Below are 15,070 nucleotides of genomic sequence, written 5' to 3' on the forward strand. Positions count from 1 at the left end.
TGGTCAGATTTCTTATAGATTATGAATAAAAGTGACAAAAGCCACCAATCCTCCTCAGTTCTCAAAGGGCCATGACGTCTTATAGTCACTTTCTGTTTGAGTAACTGTTATTTATACTTTTCACCACTGTTTTTCTTACAGGAAATTTGGAGAGAATGAGAATATGTCCTATTTTATTGGATTACAAACTTTCAAGGCACTCAACTCTTTAACTCCCACCTTTATACTTTAATATTAATTGTTAAAAAAGCAGGTAACTGAAATTGGTGGATTGAAGGAGCCCCAAGTTAAAAATCATTAAGATATACACTTTGTTCTGTCTAATAACTTCTAGAAAAGCGCAGAGAACTACATACTTTGTATTGTAATATATGAAGCAACAAACGTAGACAGAATTTTTCAAAAAATTTGAAGGAGAAAAAGTTTTAGAAAAATAGAAATAGTCTCACCTTACATAATGTGCCTCAATTCTGACCTTTCAGTTAAATTCAAGTGTGGGCACGTAACTGTCTCTATGTAAGGTAAAATGACATGGTTATAAAAATAGAAGAAAGTGGGCTAAGCCAGATCAAATCTGCATCGCAGGTCCTCACCTTTGAAACATCTCATTGGCAGAATAATCCGAATTGGGTCTTGTTTTGGCACTGAAACATCTATAAATCTATATTTGTTTCAAAATTAAAATCTGATTTTTTAATGACCTACTGACCTCAAGGCCCATCCCTACTTTTAAATGTTAACAAAGGGAATCTTACTGATATTTAAGGTTCAAATCTTACTTTCAGCAATATTATTTGGAAAGAAGATTTTAAAAGGGAAAGTTTTCAATGGCTTATCAAGGTGAATAACTTTTATTTTCCACTGAGCTAATGTCTGCTCCCCCTTGTTTGATTGACGTCTCTCTGTATCTAGTGAATTTTCAAATTCTCAACTGTGTATCTTACATGGGATCCTTTGCATTTTAATTGGTAACCTTTCCTCTACCCCTTACGATACGTGCTATATTCTCTGCAGATATTATTTTAATGTTGCACTTTAAAGGCAGAGTTATCTTCTTGTATGGATTTTGAACTTATTACCTTCTTCTGACTCCCCCCTCTTTCTTTCTCTTTCTCTCTCCCTCCCTCTCTCTCTCTCTCTCTCCTTCCCCCCCCCCTCTCTCTCTCCTTCCCCCTCCTCCTCCCCCCCTCTGCTTCCATATCTGGCATGTATTTTGCATCTTGTGACTATCATTTTTTTCTAGTTTTTCTGATTCTTTTAATATTTGTACCCAGGGGAAATTTCTATGTACCTATTCTTATTCCTAGTTTGAAATTTTTCTTTTCTTACTGGGTTTCCTTGAACTCAGCTGCCAGTGGCCACACAACTCCAACATTTTGGGTCATATGAGTTGGTTTTACAAACGTTTTCTCCAGTAGCATCTACTAGAGCTACCATGACCCTACTTCTGAATTAGGGTTTGGTTTCTCTCTTGCCTCACCTTGTTCTTCGTACTGGACTCCTTTCTTGGTAGTCTGTATTCTTTCCCCATATGGGAATATTTTTAGTATTTCTACTATAGTTTCAAATATTGAGATACTGAATGTCTCCTTGGAGGATTTTTTTTAATTTTTACCATATTATTCTTATTTATTGGATATGAGAGAGATTAACCACATGGTAAAATACCTTAAAAGTTTAGATAACCATAACTTAATAAATATACATTTTCCAGTTTCATATCTTAATATTTGATTTTTTATTGCAAAAGAATTCAAAGCCATAGTTAAGCTGATAATATTTGAAAATTTATACTGATTCAGACTAATTTTGCATCTTGTACACATAAGCATGTCTTAGTTGGTCGAATTCTATAACTATTAAATACGAGAATAATTACAGCGATCCACACTCTCCGAGTTGCCAGTGTCTCTGCTCACATACAGAACCCAGACATGAGACCCTCCAGGAAATTATACAAAGTCAACATTAACCCTCACTTCCACTCTTCTGTTTTTACAGCTGTGTCACTCTCCTGTGTTTACCTTAAAAAGACACCTGCAGCTTCTTCCATGATCTCCTTGAGGTCTGTGAATTATCCAAGGGGGACTGCAGGCCTTGGACTTCTGCTTTCCTTAGCTCACCGAGAGAGTCTGTGTTCGGAAAGCCCTTACTTGATTAGTTTAAAGATGTGGTGCCTAGTGAAGCCTGGTGAGGGACTCAACCCAAGACAAAAGAAAAAAAAGGGTCATGCAAATACTGTATGTTTAGGAGCCGAGATCCCCCACTAGAAAGAATCTTTTTTAAACCACCATTTCCTCTCTCACATTGTTTGGGGTGAGTTGTAATACTGGCTTGTGTTTATGTACAGGGCTCTAGCTTCTGGTAGGCACCTGTGTGTCCCTTCTCACTTGACTGCCACAGCAAATGTGACCTCCTGATAGCAGGGTGAATACTCTCATGTTTGGGATAAGAAAACATTCTCATGGAGTCTAAATATTAACTGATTTATGAAATTCACGATTGATTGTTTTTTTACCTCCACTCTGCCCTTTACTACCCAGATGCTGAATATTTCAACTCCTTCTCCGTATTTAAATTCAAGACTAAGAATTAGAAAATCAAATCAAAGCATATAACGCTGTTTACTTTCCTCTAAGTACAAAGAAGATTTTGTAAAGTAATTATCTGGGAATCCAGTAGTTTTATTAACCAATTAACTCAATTTTCAGTTTGGCTTTTTAAAAAATCCCAATGTTAAAGGCATTTAGCATTTGAGTTGATAGATTTCTCTTCAGCAGTAACTAAATTTTAATAAAACTATCTACCTTAAAGCAACATGACCTTTCTCGTCTGTAAACTCTTGTTTCTATCTCTTTCTTTCTAGTTATGTTTCGCCTGTATGACACCGATGGGAATGGCTTCCTGGACAGCTCGGTAATTCTCCCCTTCAAACATTTTCTGAAAATTGCAAAATAGTTTCCTTTAAACTAAGCAAGTGTGAACCTATAGTTATCATCACAGAAGGCGTTCCCCATAGAACTTAAAATCCACTCACACAGCATTTCTAAAGAGACAGAGTTGTGAGCATTCTGTCCAATGGTTTTGCTAAAACAGAAACTACAAAGAGATTTCCCAACTTGTGAAGGAAACACAGACCAGGGCTAAAACCATGGCCTTGAAATGCAAAAAAAAAAAAAAAAAAACTATCAGTCATATTTGCCTTTGAAAAATATTGAGTGAGCATAAAACATTTAAAGAAAGTATGAAAGTGATTCGTTTTGTATTTCCTCCTCTTAAAGTCTTCTCTCTCATAAATGGAGTAAAGAAGGACTTACAGCTTGCTGTGAGAAATGTTTTAATGACATCTCTAATTTTCCTATAGCTTAAATGACAGAAGATGATAAAAGCAAAATAGTATATCTGAATGCTAACATGGAATGCATAATTAAATGTTTGTGTTATGTGGGAATCAATTGCAGTTTTCTGAAAAGTAGAAAAGAGACATCCAGTTCACACATCAGTACTGCATATTGTACATAGTTACCTATTCTTTATTTTATGATAGTATATATCATGTCTCCAGGAAAAGTACAATCAGTAATGTAAATATTAATGTCAGGGTTGGTGTAGGCATTCCCAAGTGTGTGGATACATCAAATTTCATGTTGTTGCTGCTGTGGGGGTGGCGAGGAGGGGAACACCGTGTAACAAATGCTCGCTCCTAACTTTTACAATCTATGTAACAGTGAGGGAAACGCACATGAGGCAGGTTAGCAGAGGACCTTTTGGTTATCTGACAGCACCTGCTGCAGCTCAAATAGACATAAGGTTATCACTTTCAGATTTGTTTACATATACGTTCATGGACTGTCATGCTTTGATGCTACTCTGGATGTGTGATGTTCAAAAGACAACTTGCAGGACTTAGTTCTTCCACCCCGTGTGTTACAGGTTCAAGTTCAGGTGGTCATCTTGGTGGCAGAAGTATTAACCTGCTAATCTACCTTGCCATATAGACTTGTCCAGGGACATTAATGAATGTCTTTAGACATGTCTTTCTGTAGCACTGGGTAGAATAATTCTCACATGCTACCTTCTCCAGAGAGAAGGAAAGCGCTAGAATCCCCAATCCAGGAAGCAAGCGCCACCATGAGTTGATACTGTGAGGCATGGACTTCTGAGATACAAAGCTCAGTGTTCCCTGGATATTCTTCTTGTGTACTAATCTTCACTTAGGAATATTGAAACCGAGGGTGAACTTACCCAATTTTCCAGGGCCATTCATGTTGTTCATTGCATACAGTGATGCGAATTATATTCTAATATGTCTAAAGCAGATTTGGTTTGTGAAGTGTTTCTTTTTCATTTTTAAATTAAAATGATATGTCCTAACCAGGATTTTAGCCACGGGTTGGCAGCTAATTTGAAAATTCAGTTAAGTGCTTGTTTTTCTCTCTGTTTTGGATTATGGCCATTTTTAAGGGGACACATGTAATCAATTGCTGCAAACAGCTACAATTAGATGCACAATACCAAACACTGATCTGAAAATAAATGGATTTATTCCTGATTAATTTTTTACTCATATTTTCTTTTTCTTCTTTTTAAAATTAAATCTCAAGATTTAATCCCCATGTGGATTTTTTTCCAATACCATCTACTAACTTCAGTATATTTTGTTCAATATCTGTTTCAAATTTTGTCTTCTAACATTATTTCCATTGCTAGTTTAAGGATGTTACAGTTCTACTTTTAGAGCAAAACAAAAAAAAAAATCATTGACTTCAATGCTGACTGCTTCTCACCCAACTTAGTAATGATTATTGCTTATTTCCTACACTCTGGTGACAGGAAACATGTATGTCATGTAATAACACATATCATCTCTGTAGTTCTTTGTAGTATCATGAGTTTGGTCAGGACAATATGTCCCTCTAACTCATGAGGACACTGTCTAAGAGAGGAGAAATGATCTATCTAGATTAGGAGCCTATGACCTAGTCCATGACCCAAGGTTTCTATTACTTCTATTCAAAGGTTTTAACCTCTCCAAATTATTGAGCAAAAGGGAATGGATCAGAGGATAGCAATCCCCACTGAATTGCTAGCAGGCATTGAAGTTAATTAGTTACTAATAAGTTTACTTTTATTGTATTTTCTGTGGCAACAGTTCTAACAGGACATATTTCTTTGTGATATTTCTTCTGAGAGGAGTGTAGCGCTCATTCCTCTCTCAGGCCATCTCTTGGTTCCCCACAACTTAATCTCTTCCTGCCATATTACTGTTTTTATCCTGTGAACTTTGACTACATGTGACAGAAAGTTCAGTAGAAAAATCTTTGATTTTATTTATATCCTTTCAAACCTTATCTTTATGTAAAACAAATACTAACTACTGTTTTTAAAGCATGATTTTTATAGTATGCATAAACAAATATAAAGAAATATTTATTTTTCTGGAGATAAATTTTTTTATTATATTTTCAAAAAAATTTAAGATTCATTTTATCAAGTTCTATGTATTTACTTGCAGTTCTTCAAGGAGTTGAGATTAGGAGGCTATGAAAATTTAAACTAAACATTGAGGGTATCAGCAAATGAACTCCACATATGCTTAGCCTCCGAACCTTGATCTCCAAACGCCATTCCAGTAAAGTACCCAGAGAAGTAGCTACACAGTCATTATATGTTCTCAGTGAATGGAAATAAAAACAAACCTCTCAGTTGTCTGCCCAGGCTTCCTTCCATCCACTAGAACTTTCGGTGTCTTGAAAACAATCACACATCCTGTAAAAATACACACACGTGCTTTCAAAAAGAAATGGGTAGAAGAAAGCTGTGTTTGGTACTGTGGCGCCCTCTCCTGGTAAAGGTTCCCCATAAACGGTATAGTTGATTTTTTTAGTTAGGCTACACTTTTATGTACATCATTATAAGGATCCATGATAGTTAATAATATTTATGTATAGACACCCTTTTCTATGCAGTTAAAAGATATCTCACTAGTTTCTGTGTGTGTATCTGATTATAGAAAATTGGTCATAGAATCACTTAATCTGTTGTACACACTGAAAAACAAGGTTCTAAAATCCTAGACTAACAAATCCTTTTCTCTCTCTCTCTCTCCACCTCCCCCCGACTCCCGCTGCCCTGCCCCTACCCACATCCCTTCTCCGTTCTCCCTCCCACTTATTTCAGGAATTAGAAAATATCATCGGTCAGATGATGCATGTTGCCGAGTACCTGGAATGGGATGTTACTGAACTTAATCCGGTAGGCGTGTGGATGAGGGAACTCTTGAATGACTTATGGCTGGCCCTCTTCATTTGTTTTTTGTTTTGTTTTGTTTTGTTTGTTTTTATTTAGGGGGTGGGGGTTAAATATATTATGATGACTTGTTTTTCATTTTTGTGATTCAATTGTTATGGCTAACCAGAGGTCAACTCGATTCTGGCTGGGATGATAGGGTTCACGTGGGGTTTTGAAGTGGTAGACAATGACCTTGCCTCTCTTCCTAGTGTTGATTAGTGTGCTTACCCACATGGGGATGAGTGGATGCTGCTGATGGACACTGCTAAGTTCATCCCACTTTATTCATTCTTTAGACGGGTGCATTAAGACCCAAGTACTTTGAAATTTCTTGCTCCAAGCTCTAGTTACAAACACAGCCAGTAAGTTTTTGCCAAAGTTTTTAAAGAGTCAGTATTTTTTAAATGTTTCTAAGAAAATAAAGATGCCTTATTATGTATGAATTTATACAAAATTGCAGTATCATTAAAATGTATTGAAACATTTCTTTTTAGGCAATTTAACTTTAGATCTAAATAATATTTGGGGTAAAACTGATAGGAGACAGTTGTTTTATTTTTGAAGCCAATTAAGTTTGTGAAGTGTCTATGAAGAAAGCAATTTTGTTTTATTTAAAGGTCTGTGTGCCATAAGAATTCAAGCTTATTTGTAAATTAGCATTCACATTTAGATAGCGCCTACCAAGATAAAAACAGAACTCTGAGGCAAGAGCTCAAGTCTGCCTTCCTCTTGTGTCTTAAATCAAGGCTGGTCAGGCCTGATCCAGGGCAAAATGGTGACACCATTCTTAACTCGGATTAACATTTCTCCCTGTTCTAATTCAATTTTATTTCACTTTCATTAGCTTTGCTGTGGAAATTTGCCTGCTGTGCTCACAAGGGACACCTGTCCCTCACAGTTTTGTTTAAAGAATTCTAGGAATTGGCAAATGTGTTTATAATTTATGGAAGAATTCATCTTAATGTTCTACTGAAGTCATGTGATTGACTGGAAGCTCTGTCACTCCCTTTTATCAGAAAAAAAAAGTAGTATTTTCCCACCCTGTTCATCTGTCGGTGACATCTGCTCATTTGTTCTCATGGCAATCAGTGAAGGAGGCCTTGTTTCCTATCAGTCAGTTTTCATAGCAGAAAGAGATACCCCAACTTCTCGGAAAATGGTGTGCGTGCCCAGTGCTGTAGGAAGTAAGGTAGAGCTGTTCTAAGGGGCACAGCAGTTCTTGTTTGGCCATTGACTCTGACGGTTATCTACTGGAGACTGCAAATAACAACCATGACGTCATTGGTCCTGGGCACTCCTGATATGATGGCTCCCATCTGGACAGTCCAAATAGTGGAGAGTAAGAAAAACAAGGTTGCTACAGACACTGTGTTTGCTGTCATAACTCACCACGTTACCTAGCCTACAGCCTCAGCAGCTCTTTCCCATTTAACATTTATAGTGCTTTTTAGTTATGCACAAACAGAGAAAAGTGAGCACTCGAGGTTGGTAGAGATGAATAGGAAGACCCACGTGTCCTTGGAAAGATACTTTGCTATTGAATCCAGGCTCTAATAGGGGATTTACTAATCAAACAAATTACAGTACGAGGCTTAGTGTGGTGGTACTTATTTGCTGCCCCATCACTCTGGTGCTCAGGAAGGTTTGTCCTTCAGCCAACCTGAGCTAATGAAAGAGACCCTGCATTTCCAAGACAGAAAACAAGCATGGGGTTTGCGAGACAAGTTTCACCATGCCTTGTTCTTTCCTTGTTTTTTGCTTTGACAGGATTTTATTGTTTAATCTAGTCTGCCCTCAGAAACACAAAAACAAGCTGAGTTTTTTTAATTTGTCCATTCTGCTAAGTCATTAAGAAATCTCCAAGAGGCATAACACTTCAGTCAGATCTTAGGCCCTTTTATCAAATTCTAAATCTTTCATTTCGAGAGCAATTCAATAATGATGCTTGTGTGCCCTGCTCCTCAAAGGATTCTGGGTTCAGTAGATCCTTGTGTTGCTATGAAGAAAAACTATCTGAGAAAAGATACCAAGCAGAAAGCTAGGAAAGTCTACTTACATTTCCAATTCAAAAACCATATTTATAGCATCCTTCCCGTCTTGTAGCTCATACTGTTTGAATGCATTTTTCTTAAACTGATTACAACGTCCATATTGTTTAAAGACAATGTGTTCTTTCTTCTTTATAGTTTTTATCATATTGACCTTCCTGATTTAACTAGATGGAAAGTTTGTTGACCTTTCCAACAACCAAGGATAGCATAATTGGAACTCATATATAATTTATATAATATACATTCCTGTGTAGGCCAGGGGTCTTAAACTTATAATACATTACCTCATTATATTCTTACAGTCCTTTGAAATAAGAATCCACATTATAACCACACAATAAAGAAGCAACTTTCTCACAGTCACACATAGTTGAACATTACTTGCAAGCCATCTTCAAAAAAAGTCCAATCAATTATGATCAGGTCATTAAGCTTGCGCTCTGTTAAATTGTTACAGGCAATTAAAAGGAACTTAATTCCCTCACTCATTACTACATAGCAAAGAATTATTTGAGCTCTTTGCCCTGATGTTAATTTGTCCAGACACTTTCTGGCATATATATGAACTTAAAAAGTGATCTCGAAGAAGTAATTAGAAAGGACTTTTACCTTTAAATTAAAAGTATCTTATATTTTTTTTTCTGTGCTGCTTTTCCTTGAGGGCTATTTAAAAGTTGGGCACCTATGTCTTAAAATTGAGCAGCATAGAAAGCCGGGTTCTAGAGTGCAGGGTTAGTATACTTAGTTAAAGACATTCTCCACTCTCACCCAGTTTCTAGTCACAATGTGGCATAAGCAGTTGGAGAAAACGTTTTGTTGAATTACACAGATTTTTAAACATCGGTCCCTTGACTGTCTCTCTCATCTCCTTTTCCAGATCCTTCATGAAATGATGGAAGAAATCGACTATGACCGTGACGGCACTGTGTCTCTGGAAGAGTGGATTCAAGGAGGAATGACGACTATCCCACTTCTAGTCTTGCTGGGCTTGGAAAACGTAAGCCTTGGCAGTGGGGAGGGAGTGGGACGGGATCAGTAGGACGCTCTTTGGTAACATTGGTGATCAGTTGCTCAGATCATTTTCTATCATTGAGCATGTAACAAGTTTCTCAACTTCAATAATCCCAGGGTGCAATTTTGGGAAGCACAAACAGATGTGAATTATGCTGTGGCTATGGGGCAGGGCAGTCAAATGGAATGAGGGATTGGGAGTGGCTGCAGCTTTCCTAATACATAAACTGGATTAAGGGAATTAGTGTTCCTCTAATATTCATCTTCATTTCCCGGTTCTTTTACTCTCTCTGGTCTTATTCTTCTTCCGAAGACCTGTGGGATTTCAGGCATGGTCAGAGGGAGAAAAATTGAAATACATGTGGGAATTATCCTTAAAACAATGGAACAAATTATTAAACATAAATGCTACCGCTCATCATTCTGTGTTTGTACATATTTGTTCATTCTGAGAGCTCAGGAATTAGCTCCATGGTAAAGCTTGTCTGCTAAGTACAGGGCTACAGGCCTCGTCTCCTGCATTGTGTAAAAGGGCAGAAGTCACAGAAAGATTAAAAAAAGAAAACAGAAAAAAAAGGAAAAAGAAAAAACACATACAAGGGAGCTACCACATTCAATAACCTTGAAAATGAATGAGTCAATGTGCATTTAACTCTCTATGCTATATGTGATCTCTAACTTTTTATGGTAACTTCTCATACATCACGTATTAGTTTATAAGAGTAATGAGGAAAGCACAATGTCAGCAGGCTAATAAGGAGTACACAAATGGACCAGGAACATGGTAACACTTAAGGTTTGCAGGGGGAAAGTGCCTCTGCCAGCTGATTTATGTTAGGGCATTGCAAAAATACCACCTCCCAGAAATTAACCTCACAATTTCAAAGCTGAAATTTGTGTATGCAAAGTGGAATAAATGGATAATGTAAGAAAAGGCAGGGAGCTGGGAGATAAGTGTGGGAAGTTTGGTTGTCTGGAGCAAATGCTGTCCCACAGTGGATTAGCACCCACCTAGTGCCTCTTAGACCACAAGTTCCATACCCAGGTTCACAAAAAGAAAACTGGGACTTTCCTAGCCTGAATCGAGGAAACAAAGCCATTGAAGGGAAGATTTTGTTGTTTGTATTTTAAGGCAAATTTTTTTGGCAAGATATTTTTGTTTGAAGGTAATTGCTTAACAATTCTTCAAATGTTATTTTTATAGAAATGCTTGGTACAAGGATAAAACCATAGCATTCTTAAACTACAGAGTTATAACAATTTAAATCAGAGCATTATAAAGAAATAGGATACTTCTTTTAGTGTGAGTAGATAATGATCTTTAATTTTAATATCGTAGCAGTTACTTATATGCAGTTTATGCTATAACTGTATTTTAAATGCATTGTGTTTTGGGTGCAAAAGTATTATTCAGAGTTCAACAGAGATCAATATGGGGTGTTTCCTTTGAAACTGGAGCTGTGTTCCCAATGATAGCCACTAGATGGCAGGGCTACATTGTGTAATAAGGAGAGTGCTAGTTTAAACATGGGAATGAAGAATTTACCCCCTTGTAAAGAACAATTGTAAAAAAGAAATTTCACTTCTTTCTGTTCTGTTATAAACAGATACTACACAAATATAAAATCATCTTAATAAAATGTATAGTTCCTGTAACTCGCAATCACCATACACAACACGTACTACTTAGACATAGCCTCTTGTTCTATAAAACATAGCAAATGCTTGAAAAAGCAAGAAAAGCAGTAGGACACTTGAGTGATGAGAGCCATTGTTTTTAGGAAGCAAGACTCAGCTCATTGCAGCAAGAAGTTAATGTGGTATCGCTCACAGAGAACTCGATTTATGACATCGTATATCCTCCTCCTCCCCTACCTTGGTGTTAGCCTATTATTGGAAATCAGGGTGATTCATCTTGAAGTTGGCCATTCATGTAAAGTCTGCTTTATTAAATAGTCCTATATATTCCTGTGTACTGTCAGTTATGATCATGGGGAGTGGATGCTAATTAACCGTGTGCTAAATGCCATAGTATGTTTGACAATGTGTCATCGGAATTGCACAGACAAGAGTGGCCTCCTGGGTGAGCACGATTCGAATGAGAACCATGGCCCCGATGAATTTATTGTACTTTGTTGGTTCTCTTCAACACCCTTCCAGGAGCTTCCTTATTTCCAGAATAAGAAACACTGTGCCTCAGGACCTAATGCTTACCAAATTTCTCGACAGTGGATACCATTTATTTTCTTGGCCAAGAGTTTCTAGAGACTTGTATTATGGTCTCACGCATGTGAAGGGAAATTAGCGGTTTTCCTAGCTTTGTGAGTTTGATCATATTTATGCCTGGAGTTATCCCCTCCCTCATCAGGCTCTCTATCATTGAACAATGTGGATTTTTTGTTCATATGCTTTCTTTTCTATTTGCTTATTTGTTTGTTTTTCTGCGTTGCACTTTTGCTTAAATCTTTTATGGCTCGGATTTATTAAAAGAAACAAAAACACCTAAAAAAAACTGAATGAAAATTATATCTTCCAAGGACATTGGTATTCGAGGCTTGTTTGAAATGGTTAATAATAATTAATATTATTAATAATCATCATGTTTACCAATTTTTCACCTTGAAACTTAGAAAACAAGGCTCTCTTTAGAAAATTCAGAAGAAGAGGGCCTAGTATCACCCTGCCATTTCAGAATATCACCCTTGTGAAATCCTGACAAAATGCCAAGTTCTCTGTGCAGGTCTTAAAGCTTTGAGCTCTGCAGACAAGCCTCTGTAAGGATGGAGACACGCTGAACACTGTCCTAAGGATTCTACCTGGACCTTAAACTTGGCTCTGACAGTGCTCAGTAGCAGTTCCCAGCAAGCCTTGCTCTTCCCGTCCACTTTCCTGAGAACCCACAAGGCCCAGAAGTTTATTTAACACACTTTAAGCATCATCCCATGAGTACAAGAGCGTCCCACACTTGCAGGATGCTCTTGGTTCTCTGACAGAAACAGAAGGCTAATCTTTTTAAAGTACCAGCGAATAAAACTGTACAGACTTTTGTATTAATTAGTACAAAAGCAAAACAAACAAAAACTTGTTTCTTGAGAATTTTGTATGTATACACAACAAAAGATGATCAGATTTACTCCCCATTTCACCTCTAGTTCTCCTCAAAGCAATTGTCATATACATGAGTATAGGGCCATGCATTATAGCAGGGGCGATCCACCAGAGACCACAGTCACAAAGAATGATTCTCTTGAATTCATTGAGATGTTCTCAACCTGGGGGTTCCAGCCTTTTATAGTGCTGAACATCTCATGGGGGACACCTACGCCCATCAGAAATCACATATATTTACTTTGCAACTTGTAACAGTAGCAAAATTACAGCAACAAAGCAGTCACTTTATGGTTGGGGGGGTGGGTCACCACTACATGAAGAACTGTATTAAATGGTTGCAGCCTTACGAAGGTTGAGGACCACTGCTTTAGCAAGTCTCAGCTGCCCGTGGCATTCCAGGTAAGAGTGAGAGCTCATGAGTCACCCATATCTGAATATTGGCTGCCTTGATATTTGTGGTTCTTGAGAAGACTCACACATATGCTGTGAGTTCAGGAGTGCACTAACCATGTCATGTCCAGAAGACAGCATTTCAAAACACTCTTTCCATGTTCTCTTCTTGATTCATGCCCCTTGAGACTTGTTGTGACAGGGATAAAGGTGTCCCCTTTAGGACTCAGCACTCACAGTTACTTACTTTTAACACTTTTACTAGCTGTTTGAATTGACTGCTGTAAAAAGGGGAGTCTTTGACAACAGCTTAAAAGATTTCCTCGGGTACTGGTAGAAACATAAATATTTTGAAGGCAGCCTGAACCCTTTAGCAAAACAGCACTAGCAGGGAGAACCTCAATGTCTTGATTGCACATGGATGTGGCCACATTTAGCCTGAGGTGCATTTGAACAGAAGGTTTTTCATCTCATTACATAGTTTCAAGGAAATATGATCATTAATCTTTATAGGTAATATATACTATGTGTTTGATTAAGAACATGGAAGGACACATTTTTCTTCTTACTTTTGCTCTAATTGGTAACAAAGGAGTAATACAATCAATGATGACATTTACAGATGATGGGCAGTGATGCTCTTTGACTAAACTAGGTCCTATTTGAAAACTGACATTCCACATTCCAATACAAAGTTAAAATGTAGAATTTGGTTAGGAGAACTTTCCCCACATGCTATCATACCTGGATCAATCTATTAAGAAGTTACAAAACCATACAAGATTCAGAAGTCCATTACAAGTTATTAAATGAAACAGTATATTTCGCAGGGACGGCAGGGACCTTTTCTGAGCACAGACAGTACAGTCTGGAAACTAGCAACTGACAGTGACTGGACCCAGATGTCAATACAACAATCTGAGTTATTTTTTCCCAAGACTTAATATGGCCCAATTTTATTGTCAAAGAGAACAGTTTCCTTTATAGTGATGACATAATATTCCAGACAGAGATAATTGGACAGAATAAAGAAGACAATATATATCTAACAATGGAAGTAACTTGCAACTTTTGCTCTTCAAAAGTTCTTCAGAGAACTTGAGAGAACGTGGCGTTTGTCCTGGCAGGTTAGCAAAAGAGCTCTTTAAAATCTTTGCAAATAAATATCATTTAGAGCAGCAGGCTTAGTTCACTTAAACCTTGTCAATATTCTGAGAAATAATGCCCAAAAAATGAAACTTTGGAAATTTTTAGAATAAACAATGAAAGAAGAAAATAACAAACCAAAAGGCATTTCTTTTGAGGCATCTGTCTAGATTTTCTAAAGTTAAAATGTGAGGAAGTATACTGCTAACTGTTCCTAATTGTGGACTTTTAAAAGGTGTCATGAACAGTCTCCCCTGTCACAGGCCAAGAATAATGTTATGTCTGGTACATAATAGGAGATAAGGCAATAATTTATGAACGAACATACAGTGGAACTAGCAACATCCGTCTCAATTCTTTAGGGTGAAAATTTTGGATGTTTTAAATTTCAACCCCAGGATGGTAATAATATTTGCTGTTTATATAACACCAGTCTTCAGGGAGCTAAATTAACTTCACAGGTGTTGTATAATAAAACTTCACACTATGGCCTGAGAAGGAGAGTGAGTAGCTTCATTCTCTCAGACAGGAAGTAGAAGGAAGAGTGACACAGCTTCTTCACATTTGCACAGTAGTCCCTGATCCAGGCCTATCCAGTTGACTGCTTATTCCCCTAGAAGAAAAAGCAAATTCATTTTTTGCTAATAAATATTTATTTGTTATAAAGGCATCAATGAGAATATGTTCTGCTAATAGAATGAGACTGACTCTTTCTCCTCTACCAATCCCAATAAGACAAGACAAGACATGAAAACCCAGAGAGCCAGGGTGCAATTTGCACTACTAAGAAGCAGTTGGCGCTTGGTTTCCATTTCTTCTCTGAAAGAGGCCACATACATATTTCATCTCTGGTATATTTGGGCAGTGCATCGGGCTAAGAGCTATAAAGCTATTTAATTTTTGGGGGGTGGTAAATCATTTTATGCCCAGTAATGGATTTGTATATCACTTGCAGCCTGCAACATGGCTAAGTGTTCTGATTGACAGAACACCCACGTTCAGACTTGTTTATTTTTTGATAAGGAAAATGCCAGCTGACTTCGTCCATATGTGCTCGCCAACAGGATGAG

The 15,070-nt window shown here is 37.4% G+C and overlaps 1 protein-coding gene across 12 annotated transcripts in view; it reads left to right on the plus strand.

Annotated features, from left to right (window-relative positions):
* Nucleotides 1-15,070, plus strand: part of Dgkb (diacylglycerol kinase, beta) — a 756,320-nt gene that overhangs the window by 224,416 nt on the left and 516,834 nt on the right. For all 12 annotated transcript variants that reach the window (XM_063262362.1, XM_017594328.3, XM_063262364.1 and 9 more), the window contains 3 exons: nucleotides 2,867-2,916; nucleotides 6,181-6,255; nucleotides 9,220-9,339. In XM_063262362.1, the coding sequence (XP_063118432.1) occupies nucleotides 2,867-2,916; nucleotides 6,181-6,255; nucleotides 9,220-9,339 (245 nt within the window). The remainder of the gene's footprint in view (nucleotides 1-2,866; nucleotides 2,917-6,180; nucleotides 6,256-9,219; nucleotides 9,340-15,070) is intronic.

The sequence above is a fragment of the Rattus norvegicus genome, chromosome 6 (genome assembly GCF_036323735.1).
Source record: "Rattus norvegicus strain BN/NHsdMcwi chromosome 6, GRCr8, whole genome shotgun sequence".
In the NCBI taxonomy this organism is placed as follows: Eukaryota; Metazoa; Chordata; class Mammalia; order Rodentia; family Muridae; genus Rattus; species Rattus norvegicus.